The sequence below is a fragment of the Panthera leo genome, chromosome C1 (assembly GCF_018350215.1).
Source record: "Panthera leo isolate Ple1 chromosome C1, P.leo_Ple1_pat1.1, whole genome shotgun sequence".
Taxonomy (NCBI): domain Eukaryota; kingdom Metazoa; phylum Chordata; class Mammalia; order Carnivora; family Felidae; genus Panthera; species Panthera leo.
In genome coordinates, this window is record NC_056686.1 from 74,758,085 (window position 1) to 74,776,663 (window position 18,579).

At 38.9% G+C, this 18,579-nt stretch overlaps 1 protein-coding gene across 1 annotated transcript in view; it reads right to left on the reverse strand.

Moving 5' to 3' along the window:
- The window catches only part of GTF2B (general transcription factor IIB), a 32,975-nt gene extending 16,013 nt beyond the window's left edge, over positions 1–16,962 (reverse strand). Inside the window, exons 1-2 of the mRNA XM_042952661.1 lie at positions 16,867–16,962; positions 11,865–11,971 (exon numbers count right to left, since the gene is read on the reverse strand). Coding sequence (XP_042808595.1) covers positions 11,865–11,971; positions 16,867–16,883 — 124 coding nt within the window. The 5' untranslated portion in view covers positions 16,884–16,962. The remainder of the gene's footprint in view (positions 1–11,864; positions 11,972–16,866) is intronic.
- Positions 16,963–18,579: the final 1,617 nt, after the last annotated feature.

Consider the following 18,579-nt stretch of genomic DNA (forward strand, 5'->3'; position numbering starts at 1 on the left):
TGGAAAGAAGAAAGAGGAGGCACTTCCTTATGGCAGGATCTAGAGGTGTACATACCCGTTTTATGTACAATCCACTGGTTAGATCACATGGTCATACCTGGCTACAAGGGAAGCTGGGAAATACAGTCCAGTTGGGCAGCAACATGCCCAGTTAAAACATAGGGATTCTATTACTAAAGAAAGAGTGGGACGATCAGTGGCCTCTACTACTACAAGGAATAATGGGTTAGCTATGAGAGAAAGGAGAGGAGAAAGAATGTCCAGTAGAACCAGTATACTTTGCCTTATACTCTAAAGGAAACAGTACACAAAGACAGATATGTAAGCTCCTAACCAAGCAAGTTATAAACTACAAATCCAACCAGAGGTATTTTGTAGTACAACATTAAAACCAGAATGGCTTGGGGCACACCTAGGTGGCTCAGTTGGTTGATTTCAGCTCAGGCCATGATTCCAGGGTTGTGGGATCGAGCCCCTAATCAGGCTCTGCACTGACCATGGAGTCTGCTTAGGGCTCCTTCTCCCTCTATCCCCCACTCACGCACTCTAAAATTTAAAACAAAACAAAACAAAAAGCAAAACAAGAGAAAAACCTAGAATGGCTCATAGTAGCAATCTAAACACTGCAGGGGAATACTGCAACATACTAAAAACAGCCAGGAAGCCAATATTGGAGAGTGATTTTCTAGGCCTGACCTAGATTCAAAACGTTTTTGTTTCTTATTGTAAACTTAAATTAATAAAGGTATTTTAAAAAAGAGTATTAGAATCACCCCAAATTTCAATTCTTTCTGCCATCTTTCTGGAAAATGATCTTACTTAAGCATTTTGGTATACAACCAGTAGAAAATTCAGAAGTAGGAGTCTTAGAACAACAGTCTGCAAGTTACTTGTGGACACAGGCTAGATTTATCTAAAACCATTTTGTCTGAACTACAAAATTTTTCAAAACATGCCAACTCTAAAAGTTCAATAATCAAAATGCAGTACTCAAGGTGGACAAACCCTAAGCATGGAGTTTTTTTTTAATTATTTTTTTTCATATTTATTTATTTTGGAGAGAGGGAGAGAGAGACAGAGAGAAAGAGACAGAGTGTGAGTAGGGGAGGGGCAGAGAGAGAGGGAAACACAGAATCTCTCCAGGCTGAAGCAGGCTCCAGGCTCTGAGCTGTCAGCACTGAGCCCGACACGGGGCTCAAACCCACAAACTGTGAGATCATGAGCTGAGCCCAAACCAGACACTTAACCAAGGGAGCCACCCACGCACCCCAAATTGGGAAAAAAAATTTTTTTCAACCCTCAGAAAGTTTTACATTTATTTATTTTTGAGAGAGAGAGAGAGAGAGAGAGAGAGACAGAGACAGAGAGAACACGAACAAGTTGGGGAGGGGCAGAGAGAGAAGGAGACAGAATCTGAAGCAGGCTCCAGGCTCTGAGCTGTCAGCACAGAGCCCGACGAGGGGCTTGAACTCACAAACTGTGAGATCATGACCTGAGCTGAAGGCGGACGCTTAACTGACTGAGCCACCCAGGCGCCCCCCAAATTGGGAGTTTTTAAATTAAAAAAATACTAAGGTACTGTGGAAAATTGTTTAAGTCAACACATTACATTTGTTAAATCTAATGCTGAAACTGAAATGCATCTTTAGCTTTCACACCTTCTTCAGTCATTTACCCCTTTCTAACCATTCCTTCTTATGATATTTCAAAGAATCCTGATTTTTGGTTTAGTGTTACTAAACATTCTTATCAGAAAGCCTGGATTAAAGATAATTTTCAAGAGAAGTCTGATCAACAGATACTTTAAAAAGAAATACCATTAATACTATAGCCAGTCTCTAAATCACAGTTTTATCTTCCCCAAATGTAAACTGAGTAAGAACTCAAAATGAATTATCCCTTAGAAACAACCCACATCATGGTTAATTTCCCAGACCAGCCCATAAAAGCGTACTTTACCTATGACGTTTAGGCCCTTAAAAAACAAACACAAAACTGTACAAGTCGAGAGTATAATTACCACTTGGAAAATCATTTGTAAAGGAAAATGCAAAATGCATTGTAAATTCCATCCCGGAGTATGTCAATACATCTTGCTTTTCCTCAAATACAGGCAGGTTTGCAGCAGCATCTAAGCTAGAGACCCGCAGCTCTCATGGAAGATGCATCCTAACCTTAGTCACAATAATTTGAGTCATTCACATACCAGTACTTTCAGGCCTCTATCCTAAGACACATGTTTCTTTTTCCCTCCACTTGGAATGACCTTCCCTCCATAAACCTTTACTCATGCTTAATGGTCATATTTCAATGTAAATTCAACAGCAATTTCCCCAGGAAATCACTGCTTCCTTCCTTTGTGTTCTTACCAAACTTGGAAGAACTGTAATAGAGCTTTTACCATGCTATGTTGTATTAAGGCACCCTCCTCCCTTTCACGCGCTAGCCAGAGTTGCTCCAGAGCTTGCTTACAGCATCTGATACTTCTTTCACTCTCCCTGCCCAGCACACTGCTTTAACAGAAACAGGCCTGCTAAGTCCTACAGACCTGGATTTGAACCACTCTGTCACTTACTAAATGTGGAATCTTCAGCTAATTACCTAAGTACTCAAAGCATCAGTGTCACTCAAAGGGTAGCTGTGTAAACTGAGTAAAGTTAGTAATTCTCTGATGCTTAAAGTAACATCTACATTAAAAATTCTAGGGATGCCTGGGTAGCTCAGTCAGTTGAGCGTCTTGCCTCTTGATTTTAGCTCAGGTCAGGATCCCAGGGTTGTGGGATCAAGCCCCATGCTGGGCTCCATGCTGAGCATGGAGCCTGCTTGAGATTCTCTCTCCTCCTCTGCCCTTCTCCCCTGCTCACACGGTCTCTAAAAAAATAATAATAATAATTGAATTAGTTAAAAATTCTAAATTAGGTAAGAAGGTAGTCTCTGATGGCTTATAAGAGATGCTAAAGCAAGAATTTGAAAGTGAATATTCCTTAATTTTAAAATATAGCTTAAACATATTAAATTAAACCTGAATATTTCCTTTAGGAAACACTAATGCAAATTTATTTTTTTTATTTTAAAAAAAATTCTTTTTAAAATTTATTTTTGAGAGAGAGAGAGCACGAGCATGAGCAGGGAAGAGGGAGACACAGAATATGAAGCAGGCTCCAGGCTCCAACTCATGAGCTGAGTCATGAGATCATGACCTGAGCCAAAGCCGGACACTCAACCGAGTGAGCCACTCAGGGGCCCCATCACTAATGCAAATTTAAAGATGGTAATCCAGTAATCTTTAAAATGATATGGCTGAAGAGCATTCACTATGCTAGACCCACTCAAATACATTTTGCAAATGACCTGTTATGAAGAATGGCATCTCAGACTTAGAATCACCTACCTACTTGCACCCACAAAAAATGTATCACTGAAATCTCATACTGAAATCATACTATATATTTTATACATTATTTCATTTGATTCTTAACAATTCCTAACAATTCTAAGATGTATGGTACCTGCTCCCTGTTTTGGGGCAGGGAGATGACTTCTTTTTACACGTGAAGAAAGTCAGGCTTAGAGAAATTATATAACTTGGTTAGTTACTTACATAGCTCATTAACTAGTTGAGCCGAGCCTAGAATCGAGGGCCCCTAGTTACACTAGGAGCTATGGACATACGTAAGATATCTGCTCTACAGGCTATGCAGTCTAGGTCTGGAGACATGAAATATGAAAACTCTAAAAGTACAGAAGATGTATAAAAAAATATGGTAAACCGTAAAGTTAATAGTACAGATTTGTGTTTCTTAATATGCTAGAATTTCTAGAAATGGGGTCTGGAATCTTTAGAGTTGATTCTTTTTTTTTTTTTTTTAAATATTTATTTGTTTTTGAGACAGAGAAGGAGAGAGAGCAGGGGAGGGGCAGAGAGAGGGGGACAGAGGATCTGAAGCAGGCTCTGCGCTGACAGCAGAGAGCCTGATGTGGGGCTCAAACTCATGAACCGTGAGATCATGACCTGAGCCACCCAGGTGCCCCTGAACAGCTGATTCTTAATGCACATTCATACATTCATCCTTCAGAATCACTGTATAAACAATATCCAGAATAACTTTAGGAAAGACAGGTCAAATTGACTCATTTTTCTCATTCAAATCTACCTATACTATTTTCTGGTTGTTTCCTTACATTCCTTCTAAGAACAATGAAAGAATTCAGTTTTAAATGGTACATAAAAAGTGGCTTTTACTAGAAATGATACCAGTAGATCTAAACACTACCTATTTGAAATCCTAATTTATAAAAGTCATAACCAATTTCATGTTTTAGCAGCTATTACAGCAGCTTACTAACCTAATACTTTGCGGACTATAAACAATGTACAAGGTCAAATTTATGAACAAATTGATAACCTAAATATTATACTGCCACCTAGTGCTCAATTTTAAAGTGACACAATCACACTGTTAGGATTTGTGTGTGTGTGTGGGGGGGTGATCCCACAAAACAGTGCTGTTAAAGCCTATAGTTTCATGGTAGAATTGACAAAGCTTTGCTTTAAAAGTTGGCCTTATTTTAGAGATCAGTAACAATATCCTACAGATCACTGGTAAGATTAAACAGCCAATGACAAATCAAAACACTTCCTATGTTTAAAATAAAAATCCTATAATTCTGGGAATGCAAGCTGGTGCAGCCATTCTGGAACACAGTATGGAGGTTCCTCAAAAAACTAAAAATAGAACTACCCTATGACCCAGCAATTGCACTACCAGGCATTTATCCACGGGATACAGGTGTGCTGTTTCGAAGGGACACATGCACCCCCATGTTTATAGCAGCAATATCAACAGTAGCCAAAGTATGGAAAGAGCCCAAATGTCCATCAATGGATGAATGGATAAGAAGATGTGAGATGTGTATGTATAGATAGATATATATATATATATATATATATATCTATACATACACATACATACATACACAATGGAGTATTACTCGGCAATCAAAAAGAATGAAATCTTGCCATTTGCAACTGATCTCACATAATCTCAGTGGATGGAACTGGTGGGTATTATGCTAAGTGAAATTAGTCAGAGAAAGACAAACATCATATGACTTCACTCATATGAGGACTTTAGGAGACAAAACAGATGAAGATAAGGGAAGGGAAACAAAAATAATATAAAAACAGGGAGGGGAACAAAACATAAAAGACTCTTAAATATGGAGAACAAACAGAGGGTTACTGGGGGGGTTGTGAGAGGGGAGATGGGCTAAATGGGTAAGGGGCACTAAAGAATCTACTCCTGAAATCATTGTTGCACTATATGCTAACTAATTTGGATATAAATTTTAAAAATTGAAAATAAAATTTAAAAAAAAATCCTATAATTCAAGTGGCACCTGGGTGGCACAGTCGATAGAGTGTCCAACTTCAGCCCAAGTCATGACCACACGGTTTGTGAGTTCAAGCCCCACACTGGGCTCATTGCTGTCAGCGCAGAACCTACTTCAGGTCCTCTGTCCCTCTCTCTCTCTGCCTCTCCCCCACTCGTGCTCTCTCTCTCTCTCTCAAAAAAAAAAAAAAAAAAATTAAAAAAATCCTATAATTCAAATAAAAAGAGGAAAGTCAATTAGACAATTATTACATGCTAAACAGTATTTAAAATAGCCACAAAAGATTGGGAACAAGCTACAGGTGAAACTAAATACGACTTAAGTACTGAGGAAAAAAATTAAAGACAATGAATGTCTGACCAACTGTATTTTTCCAAAGATGGCAGCAATAATATGTGTCATCAACATGTTCTTCTGAAACATGACCCTGTCTATGACACTGATTGGTGGTTGGCGTCTCTCTATTCCTTCCAATCTAGGTGGGCCCTATGACTATTCTGACCAATACAGAAGTGATCCTATGCCAGGCATAGCCCTTAACTACCTGAGTCCAGCTTCCACACTCTTGAAACACATGCTCTTAGGATATTTCTCTTGGAAATCAACCACCATGTATGAGATATGACTACTCTGAGATAACTGTGGAGAAATCCTAGAGCATGGCCTGTGTGGGGAGGCCAAAGAACAGAGAGGAGCCAGAAATATAAGTGAAAAAGCCATCATGGAAGTGAATACTCCAGGTCCAATCAGTGCCATGTGGAAAGAAACAATGGCCCAGGTAAGTCCTTCCCAAACTACTGACCCATAAAACTATAAGCAAAAGAAAATGGTTACTATAAGCTACTAAGTTCTCCAATAGTTTGTTATGTAATCAAAACAGAAACTGGCTCCTGTAAGTACGATGTTTCTTTAAGAAAAATCAAAAACACTTTGGCATTGGTTTTGGGACTCAGTGGTGGGCCTCAAGGAGACTGAATGAAGGTTTAAAGGACAGTAAAAAAAAAAAAAAAAAAAAAAAAAAAAAAAAAGTGTTGTTAGACACTGGAGAAAAAGCAGTTTTTATCCTGTGAAATTAATATATTTTTTATTGCAAATTATTTCACTAAAAAAGGTGACAGTTGCAAGGGGTAATATATGCCTCCAAAGAGGACAGTTGAGCAGTATCTAGTCTTGAGTTGGAAATTAAGAGTAGCTGGGGGAACCTGGGTGGCTCAGTTGGTTGAGCATCTGACTCTTGGTTTTGGCTTAGGTCATGATCCCAGAGCCATGGAATCAAGCCCTGCATCGTGCTCCATGCTGAGCTTAGAGCCTGCCTGGGATATTCTCTTTCTCTTTCTCTTTCTCTCTCTCTCTCTCTCTCTCTCTCTGCCCCTCTAACCCACTTGCATGCTTTCAAATAAATAAATAGAGGAGTTAGTGACAATGGGCTGCCCTAAGTTTTGAGCCAAATTAAATGTTAGTTAAGTACAGAGTTGTCCAAAAACAATTCTAAGAGTTCCAGTTTCTAAAGTTGTCTGGTGATATTTAAACCTAACCCTACTGTAAACATTTATTCAATAAATATGGTATAATCTAAAAAGTTTCAGACCAGGTAAAATGTTACAGTAAGCACACGCAAACCATGTAAACCAAGACAATTTATTAGGAGACACATGATGACAGCTGGATTTAAATTTCCATGAACACAAGTATGAAAAGAGCCACTAGTCTTATGCCCTTAGTGGATTGTGGAATATTTGCCTCACCTAATTTCTTCCCTATCTCCATAGCATAAGAGATAAAGGCAGAACTGAGCTGGCAACAAAGAGCATATGCCTTTAAGCCAGCAAGTTGGGGGTGCTTAGGTGGCTCAGTAGGTTGAGCATCCAACTCTTGATTTTGGCTCAGGTCATAATCCCAGGGTCCTGGGATCGAGCCTCACATCAGGTTCCATGCTGGGTGAGGGCCTGCTTGAGACTGTCTCTCTCTCCCTTTGCCCCTCTCCCCTGCTTATGCACTCTCTCAAAAAAAAAAAAAAAAAAAAAAAAAAAAAAAAAAATCATAAAAATTTAAAATAAATGAACAAGCAAGCTGATGCAAGTCTAATTAAATATACATAGAATCTAAATTTATTATGGATCTATGATAGTAATATACGTGTTTGTGTGTATCTGCTCGCATGCACATGTTTTTTAAAATTTGACTCATGGTCTGTCATGTTCAATTAAGCTCTTTTCAACATAATTTGATCATCTCTTCAGCAAAACAGAACTTTGTTAGCAGAGTCTTGCCTGCCCACCTTCATGGAATAGTTTCTTCACTTGCAGGACACACTGCAGGTTATATTACACATGCTACAAATATGCGAATGAGGCTAGTACCGTATCTTTTAAAACAGGTGTTTGTTACAGTTTAGGTCAGAAAAACCAACTGTTACAAGAAGATACTTCTGTGTATATAAAGGAAGTTTAATCAGATTGTATTTTTTTTTTTTTTTTTTTAATTTTCAGGCTTTACAATTTAGCCTAGTTGCTTTAGTTAGGATAAAATATCGTAGTTCCAATGCTGGTGTTCAAGACTGATAATTAAACAAAACTAAAAGAAAATTAACTTCCTTTGGCTTAGATATAAGCAGAAAAATGCAAGTAAAAGTTCGTGATTTCAAGCATAAAAAAGCATGTAAAGCCTTGTGAATGAGATCTTCCTTCTCCAGTTGGTTAATCTCACCCAACTATATCTTGCTAGTCTGAAGCAGAAGTGAAGCAGATGGAAGGGCTGGAGATATAATGCAGTATTTCTGCACTACTTTTTAAATGGCTCCGTTTACGAGACCCAAGAAGCTGCAATTACCTTCAATCTTCTGTCTCACTCTTACATACTATCAGTTTGATCTTAATACTTTGGAATTAGAATGCTCTCATTTAACTTACAGGTTGGCAAACCTTTTCTGTAAAGGGCCATATAGTAAATATTTTAGGGTTTGTGGGTCAAGAGGCTAAACTGAGGATACTACATAGGTACTTCCATAAAGAGGAAAGACTCCACTGGTTTTTTACCGATGAAATTAAAAATATAAAAATTGAGGATAATTTATTGTAATACAAATCTACTACTGAGAAAGAACAGCATTCTCTTTTGGGGTGAGAATATTTCACTTAACTGGAATCCAGTTCGTGTTCTCTATCATCAAAATCAATTACAAATGTTATCTGTCAATGCTGTTAATAGGATTTTATGTATTTCACTTTTTTAAGTCTTTTTCACACACAGATAAGTACTGCCAAATACTGATATTAATCTGCAAGCATATGATTTTAATTGAGCATATTCACTGCCTGAAAGGCATTTATAGAATTTTATTACATTCTTCTGATATTTTGCCTTTTAACATGTCATTACATTGTAGATTAATCACTCCCAATTGAAAGTTAGGTGGAAGCTCCTTAATTGCAGAGTTAAGTGGATTTGGAAATATGAAAATTTCCTCTGCACTTACATTCAGGTCTGGAAAATACCGATTAAAATACAGTCTGAGTTTTAAATATATACCTGCTGCAGATTTGTGTGGGAATGAAGACCCTACTTCCCGTTTTAACTTTGGACAGCAATGAAAGTATATAAAATACATTAAAGCAATTTGACGCCATATGGGATTCAAATAATGTTAGCTGTTGTCAAACTGACCTTACCTCAGTGTGATTTTAACGTATCCGCACTGTTCTGCCTTCCGATTCTAGGTTGAATTCATTATGAAGTATTAGTAAGTCTGCAGCAAAAGCTAATTTCTAAAGCCATTCAGTGTTAAACAGCAGTGGCTGAAGGCAGTACTGGTTCAGAAAGATTTCAACCTTGGCCCTGAGCTCAAAAACAATTACAAGAAAACTTTGCTGCAGCTAAGCTACCAAATTACTGTGTGGTGGGCAAGTCAAGATAGTCAGCTTCTATTTCTGACAAAGATTCAATGAAGTGATGACCGTTAAGTCCACGAGAGTGAATGAAGTTCACTACTGACCCTACTGATCAGTAACATGATAGATTCAAACCTTTTCTACCAAGTACCTGTTGATGAATACAATGAATAACTAGAAGCTTTAAAAACCTTACATTTTCACAATCTTTGTAAATCTGTCCACCTAAGACTTCTTCCACACGTATTTTTACCATCTATCAGTTATAATATATCTTAGCAGTTTCCACTTCAGGTTGTACTGAATTAGCATTCTTGTAATTTCCTTAAAACTAGTTTCTCCTGCAGTTTTTCCATGCAGACAATTCAAACTCTAGAAACTCTGCACTGACTCCTTGAATAAACAACTCAGCAGTATCAGTAACATCTACCTAGTCATCAGGAGTCTAGGAGAAACCCTTGATATTTGCCTGGACTTTAATTGATTGACTATCGATGTTGTTCCCAACATCCTCAACTCTTCAAGCAACTGTTTTTCTGAGAAGCTGTTCATCTTAAGTAAGTTTTCTCTGGACACATTTCTTCAACTACCACAATCAAACAAACATGAACTAATTAACTCATCATTAACTAATCGTTGACTTTCCCTGCATAAGCTACAAATAAGCCACTCAGAAACTTATTTTAGATGCAGCCTTATTTTTATTCTTTTATTTTTGTGAAGAAATTCTGCTGTGATGAGATAATTGACATTACATTTTCTAAATTTTCTGATCGCTGTTTTACTGAATTGGCAGGATGAGTGCTTATGCCTAAGTTTCTTGTATCTATTAGCAGAGTTATCGTACCACTGAATAATAAACACAGAGCTTTGCCATCTTGATCAATAACAAAATAACCTACACTCCACTGTACCTTAAGGGCATGGCTTTCAAAGTTCACTTTTTTTCTTTCTGTTTTTTGACACGATGGGTATGCAATGGTAACAAAATAAAATGCTGCAGCATGGAGATAAACTTTGTACTCAAGATGCTGAGGAGTTTTAAGTGCATTCCTGGGATTTATGGTGCACTGGGCGGCAGTATGAAGTGATGAGAGCACCACATATGGTTTCTTTTGTAACTACAGAGTCCTACTGTCATCATGTGAAAGCAGTCATAGATAATATGTAACAAGCAAGTGTGGCTGTGTTCCAATAAAACTTTATGTATGGATACTGAAATTTGAATTTGATACTATTTTCGTATGTCCCCAAATGTTAGTATTCTTTTGACTGTTTTCAACCACTTAAAAATGTAAAAGCCATTCTCACCAGGCAGGTCATATATAAAACGGGCAGTGGGTCACAGTTTGCCAATCAGACTGAACTCATTTTATTACAAAAGCCAATACAGGATAGAAAATTGGCTCCGTGCGGACAGTAGAGCTACACTGCCACACTAAACTTGAGTTTCTCATCTCTACAATGAAGGTAATATTGGCGCTCACCTCAAAGGTTTCTCTGAGGATAAACTTAATGAATATAGAAATCATTTTAAAAAGTGCCCAGCATATATAAGTTGTTAATATTGCTTATTGAGAAGAATTCAACTATAAGTGGATTTCAGTTCCTGTTAACAACTCTGTATGATTTAAGCCTCCCACTGGAGGTCTGAGGCAAGCAGGCTACGTGGATGAATGTTACCTATATCCTCCAACACTATTCCACAGTATATCACCACCAATGTTTCTGTTATACATCCCATAATCCTACTAGCACTTTCATTTTTAAGCATTTCGAACTGCTAAGTATTACTCCTTTGTTCCAGTTGCTAAATACAACTCCACCATAAGAATATTCTAAAGTTCTGCTACATATCTGGGTAAGTAAGAAAGCAGGAACAAAATGAAAAACTGTAAGCAGTATTTTTTTTTAAATATATGAAATTTATTGCCAAATTGGTTTCCATACAACACCCAGTGCTCATCCCAAAAGATGCCCCCTCTTCAATACCCATCACCCACCCTTCCCCTCCCTCCCACCCCCCATCAGCCCTCAGTTTGTTCTCATTTTTTAAGAATTTCCTATGAGCAGTATTTCTGACAATAACAATTTTATACTAGAAATTCTTAAGTCATTCTATTTAATGGGATCTATTAACTAAAAGGCCTGGAATGAGACTCAGTACAGCTATACCTTTACTACCCTGAAACGAATCATGTTTAAATATCTAAAAGCCACAAAAGTTGGATTAAATTTATTATTTCATACACACAAGCGTCACTACTACCATCCCCAAACCCCATCAAATAGTTAAGACTAAGGACTCAGGAGACTATGGACTGAGGGCTTTTTCTTCTGGACGGGCTGTCTCAATTTTAAATGTTCCTTCATACCCCACATTATGAAATATATGCATTCGTATAAACAATAAAATATGGTGTCTCTGATTTTACTCTTTTCTAATTCTTTTTGTTTTATAATAAATATGAATTACCTGTAGGGAAAAAATCAAAATGTATTCATTAAAAGACACTTTGGGAAATACACAAAAGCAAAGTACCTAAAATAGTGATTTCAGTTAAAACCAAAATAATTGCTCACCTACAACCAGGCCACATTCTGGACAGATCATATCACCAGCTCTGTAGTCCTCCACTAAAATCGCATCTGGATGGTTTGGACATGTGACTCTTGGAAGAGCATCCAAACTAAATAAAAAAAAAAAAAAAAATTGTTTTTATATCCTCCCAACCAACATGTAACAAAGTAGTGTTCTAGGGGAAAAAAATGAGGGTTCTGAATACTTTTCCAATACTATCCATGTATAATACACTCAAGCGAAATCTTCAAAATAAATATCCCAGTTAGGTAATTTTTAATTCCAGCTAGTCATTAACAGATAGATTCCACTGGAATTGTTTTTTCTAAGAACAGTAACTTATTTGCAGACATGGAAGCTTTAAAAACCTAAATGGAAAGCAAGTGTTTTTTTCTCTTCGTACAGGCTACTGAGATTTTAAAAAATCCTGATTAGCATAGAAATGACTAGCTACCATTTATAACCTGTGACATTTACATATAATCATCTGGATTGTGTGACTTATCACTTACTTCTCTGGTCAGAGAATACATTTCAAGTCTTGTTTTTTCCTACTTGCTGGATATTTTAGTAATAGATTTAGAATAGTACACACTGAACCTAATGGGTATGATAAAGGAGGGTGGTAGATATACCTCTGCTGAACTTAAGATCAATGATTTCATTTAGTCCAGAAACTGAGTTTGCTAGATCACTCAAGAAATGGTTTCAAAAACTACTTTTTATTCTATTTGTCATAGTACTAATGTGCTTGATCATTTTATTTTGAAAATAAAGCAGTTTGCAGAAGACACACTAATCTTAAAAGACAAAATAAAATCAGTTTTAGAAAGCAACAAAGGGGGCACCAGGCTGGCTCAGTCAGTAGAGCACGTGATTCTGGATCTCAGGGTTGTGAGTTCAAGCCCCACGTTGGGTGTAGAGCTCACTTTAAAAAGTAGTAATAAAATGGGGCACCTTGCTGGTTCAGCTGGTTAGGCACCTGACTCTTTTTTTTTTTTTTAATGTTTTATTTTATTTTTGAGAGAGAGAGAGAGAGACAGAGCACAAGTTGGGGAGAGGCAGAGAGAGGGAGACACAGAATCCGAAACAGGCTCCAGGCTCCGAGCTGTCGGCACAGAGCCCAATGCAGGGCTTGAACCCATGAACTGCAAAATCATGACCTGACTTGAAGTCAGACGCGTAACCGACTGAGTCACCCAGGCACCCTGAGGCATCCGATTCTTGATTTTGGCTCAGGTTCATGGGATACGGCCCAGTGTAGGGCTCTGTGCTGACAGCATGGAGCCTACTTAGGAGTCTCTCTCTCCCTCTGCCCCTCCCCAGGTAGAGCGTGCTTTCTCTCAGAATAAATCAATAAACATTTTTTAACAAGATATAAAATAATATAAAAAGCAACAAAAATATTTAACATGGATTTATTAATTATACACAATTATGAATGTTTGGTATCGGGGCACCTGGGTGGCTCCGTTGGTTGAATGACTGTCTTGATTTCGGCTCAGGTCATGATCTCAGAGTCATGGGATCAAACCCCGGGTTGAGCTCTGTGCTGAGTTTGGAGCCTGCTTAAGATTCTCCCTCTCCCCCTCAGCTCCTCTATCCGGCTCATGTGTGCACGCTCGCGCACTCTCTCTCAAAAAGAAAAAAAAAAAGAACATGAACTCTGTAGGGGCACCTGTTTGGCTCAGTTGGAAGAATGTGCAACTCTTGATATCAGGTTTGTGAGTTCAAGCCCCATGTTGGGTATAGAGATTACTTAAATAAATAAATATTTGGTATTATGCAAAATAAGCCCTCTTTAAACGTTCACTTGAAATACTACAATACAAGGTTATGTTATAGCCATCACAAATATACACTCAGAAGACATCATCGACCATTCTTACAGTAGTAAGTAGGTATTTGTGGTTTTGGATAAATTTCTAATGTCAGCAAACACAAATCGGAAAGTTAACTCTCAACACAGGTGATTCTCACTGAAAAAGTGATAAAATAATCCACGTTCCCAAAATGTATATATTTAAGTTAACCAGAACATGTCTTGGATCTTTTCAGTGGGAAAATGGGGAAATAGAGAACTGGAGATTTGCTTTATAGTCACACTCATTCCATAAATTCCTATTAGGAAAATATTCTAATACATTATAACAAATAAATTAAGAACTTAGTATAAATTATGAAAAACTATGTTGAAATAAAGGAAAATGTTAGAATAACAGTAATTGCAAATGGGCAGCCATATGGCACATATCATACAACTATAAGGACTAATATAGTTTTTGCTATTAAAAAGTAGAATTATCTTGTCTGTAAGTATATAAATGATATGTAAACACCTCAAAAATATGCCAAAAAACCCCCAAAAAACCAGATATGCTAAGTGAAAAGAGTAAGGTAGGGATTTTATACAAAACTGGACAAAGTATGAATTACAGTTTTTGCAATCACAAAGATGACTCTCAAAATGTTGTTCAAAAGAAACTAGACAGAGAAGAAAATATAAGCCATTTATATAAACCTTAAAGTGGGCAAAACAAATCTATGGAGTTAGAAGTTGGGATGTGGTTATCTTTGGGAAAGGGTAATGACTGAGGGCACAAGGAGGCTTCCAGGGTGCGAGTCGTATTTAATTTCTTGACCTGGGTGGTAGCTATGTGTGTGTGCTCATTTTCCAACTAAACCGTGCACTTAAAATGTGTGTACTAACTTCATGAAAAAAGGTAAAAAGCAAGGTAGTGAACAGTATTTACAACATCCTTTGGGGGAAGAAGAGACATGCATATGTTTGTTAAACCTCAGAATCATTAGGAAAACACCAAGAAACTGGTCACAGTGGCTGCTCTGAGGGAGAATGAGATGGCTGAGAGGGAAGAAAAGAAACTGCTTTTCACTTTTCGTTTTGTTTTTGTACTATTTGTGTTACCGATCCAAAATAAAATGAATCATGACAAACTGGTCAACTTTCGATCAGAATACCCACAAGAGTGATGTAAAAGAGGAACCACAAGAGTGGGGTGGTGGGGGGAAGTAAGAGAGAGAAACGAAAGGAAAGGAATGGTGTAAACAACCAAACACTAATGACATTAAAATCATTTAAAGGACCTAAGAAACCACATAAATCCAAATCTCACTTTATAGCTATCACTTATTGGGAGTCCACTGTGTGTCTAATGCCATAAATATATCAGTACTCTTCACAGCAACCCTGCAAAGTAAGCATATTTCCCTTCCAAAGATTACGATCAGAGAATGATTAGCCTGAAATCACAGACTAAGTAGTGCAGTTTAGACCTGAACTCACATTCGTGCTCTTCTCTGTGAAAACATCAGGCGGTTTCATAACCTAGTAACTGTACATCTTCCTCAGGGAGGGGAACAAAGCTCAAGGCAGAAATACTAACACTTAACCTTTGTTCTCACTGGTAGAAAAACTTCAGAGACAGACAACTGCAATGACACACATATTTAAAACCTAGACATCTCCAGAAAAAAATTCATTTCAAAGATTATTTTTTAACAAAGGAAGAAGAAAAAACTCACACAAAGCAAAATTATTTTGGTAAAGAATCTATCACGTGAATTTACTATATTTAATGTTGCAACGTTTCTTACAATTTCCTGTCCTATCGTATGGAAAAGCTGTGCCCAAGTATCACATTTACCTTTCAGATCTATCGCCACGAGAGAATATAAGTCGTATTTAGATGTCTTTGGGAAACTGAAGTTTTCCACTTACCTACAAGGAAGCGTTTCCCAACAGAGCCACACCCAGACAGAATGATTGAGCATTCAATCATAAAATTACAATCAGTAAACAAGAGTGTCAGTGGCTTTAAGAGTTGTTTCCAGGTTGTTTTAGCTAACACTGCCTCCCCAACACCTTTTCTAAAACTACAGTAACATGAAGTAGTAAGTCTTAGCAGTTACACAAAACGGCATGGACTTCAGCTTACTACTTTGTGATAATGGCTTTCATCAGGAACTCAATTCCACAGAAGATAACAAGTTCAGAAAATTATGCCACAGTTGCCTCTCAGAAGCTACAGAATTTGATACTGTACTTAATTTGAATTTGTACTTAATTTGATACTTTTAATACATTATGAGTTAACTAGGGACCAACTGTGCGATAACAGAAAACAGGTAAGAGATTCTACACTTTGTTCGAACACTAACCTTGGAAAAGTCAACCTTGGCATGACTCAGTTTACATTTATGCAAAAATACTAATATCTACCTCATAGTGATCATGAGAGATATAATTAGGGTCTACAAGCATTTTTCTGATCACAGGATTAAAGGCTGTCTCTAAGGGCAGTGCAAGCATTTCCTGTAGATAGGAATACATCACATTTTAAAAATATATTAGACAGTGACTTCCCAACATATGCAAATAATTTTCTGCAAGCAAGATTTTCTTCAGGAGTAAGCAGAAGACATTTGTAGAAAAATAAACCTCTTAGAAGGAAACCTATCAACTCTTGGTAAATGCCCTAGCTTCCATTTCAGAAGGCCTCTGGGATGGTAACCAGTTTCCACCAGGCTTACCAATGCTGACGTCCCTAACTTTCTAGCTGTCAGATCGATAGGGGCCTGGGACTAACCCCTTCTCGCCCTTTGGAAAGGATCGCGGGCTGGTTGAGCCACAGCTGGAAAAGCAAGCGTAGGAAAAATTAACAAGAAAAAAGACGGGTTAAAATACCCCCCCCAAAAGATGCGAAGCCAGGGCTGGGAACACAGGGGCCCCCACAGGGTTGGTGTCTGGGTGAGAAAACAAGTCAGGACTGTGGAGTGGTAACGCAGACGGCTCGGTACTCCCTGCGACACCCCTGACAGCACTGCCGTCTGGAAGTGCCTTTGTCCGGGTCGGCCAGCCAGTCCGCCGCCTCTCCCCGCACCTCCGGGGCTCTCTGCCCGACGCGGCAGCCCCGGCAGCAGCCTAGCAACCCTGGCACTTCCCGCCCGCCCCTCACCTCGCCCGACTCGGCCGGACATACTAACCGGCTGGTAGACGCCATCTTCACGGCCACTGCGGTCCCAGCTAGAAGCCACAACAAACGCACCAAGAACAGGAAGAGATTGTGGCGACAAGACGCTCGGAGACGGCCTTTTATAGGCGAGTCACCCACGCAGTCGTAACAGGGCGCGGCTACGGGTCGGGAGAAAGGCCAAGAAAAGTGAGATCCTGTACGCCACGTGCTTTGCGTTTTTTCAGTTTCGTATTCCGTTTCTGTGATATACTATGGTGCTGAGCCAATCGACGAAACTACCCAGGAAAATTCTCAAGGGAACTCAGCAAACGGGGTACACCAGAGATACCCTCAGCCTGCTGATATAAAACACAAAGACAACCCGGCCTGCGTGGTGGGGCAAAGCCCGCATTACCGAGGGCTAACCATCCCCCTCCCAGTGGGGAATCAGTTACTCCAGTTTGAGCGCATTTCTTACTGGCCCAGACGGGTGATTCCACTAAGGAATTTGAAATAAAGAGAGAAATTCACTTAGGTCAGCCAGAACAGGTGTCAATTCAGGCAAGCTGTGACTTCTTAGGCACGTTCCTTCTCCTTTCGGTACAAGAGGTAATAGTATCTGCTTTACATACCCCTTTAGAATTGGCAGGAGATGAAACAAAACCTTGTAAGAACACTCCGCACCCCTGAGACAGGGAGATGTGAGCCCTATCCTAATTTATTTTCACGGTCTTTGCAAATTTGGCTGTTAGCTGAAGTACAGAGAACTTAGTAGAACGTTTGATACCTCAAAAGTTCCTTAGATTTATTAATTAGCCAAACTAACCTCAGAATAGTAATAATAATAACAACACTACCACCAATCTGCTGAAAATAAACCACCCTTGTCCCTGTAGGAATCAGAAGAAAAGGGTGCTCCAGGTTTCTATGGGGATGAGGACTTGGAATATAGTGGCTGCTTTGTTCATTTGGACATGGGACTTAAATGCCACTGAGCCCTCATTGTTTCTTGAAAGATGGGCAAGACTCGCTTTCTTGGAAAGAACAAGGGGTGTAAGAAGCAGAAGTTTAGGAAATGAAATCTGGCTGGAGACAGGATAGTTTTGTTTTGTCTCATTTCCTTCAGTCTTCCTATGTGTAATTCTGTTTTTAAAAACATGACTGTACTTTGGCTGGTGGCGGGGCAGGGGGGTGGTGGGTGGAGGTGGGGGTTCCCCCTTAATATCTGGAAAAGTTTCAAAAATGTCCGTTCATTTCAGCTGTGCCAAGTGCAACCAGAAAAGGGCTTGGGGGTGCTCCACCCCAAAGGGGCAGGAAGTTTTCATAGGTAGAGAACCTTGACTTGGGAGAGGAAGAGGGAGAGGAGGAAGAAGAGGACAACTAGGCACCTCTGGAAGATCGAGAATAAGGACCTACGCAGGCACCTGGGTGGCTCAGTGGTTGAGCGTCCGACTTCGGCTCAGGTCACGATCTCACCGTTCATGAGTTTGAACCCTGCATCGGACTCTGTGCTGACAGATCAGAGCCCAGAGCCTGCTTCGGATTCTGTGTCTCCCTCTGTCTCTGCCCCTCCCCGGCTCACACTCTGTCTCTCTCTGTCTCTCAAAAATAAATAAATGTTAATAAAAAATTTTAGAAAAAAAAAGGAAGAAGGACCTACCACCTAATGGTTTATGGTAGGAATTCAGTAATGTTTCCAAAAGGAAGAAATCCGAGGGGTTGAAACCCTGGAGCAAGAAAGCTG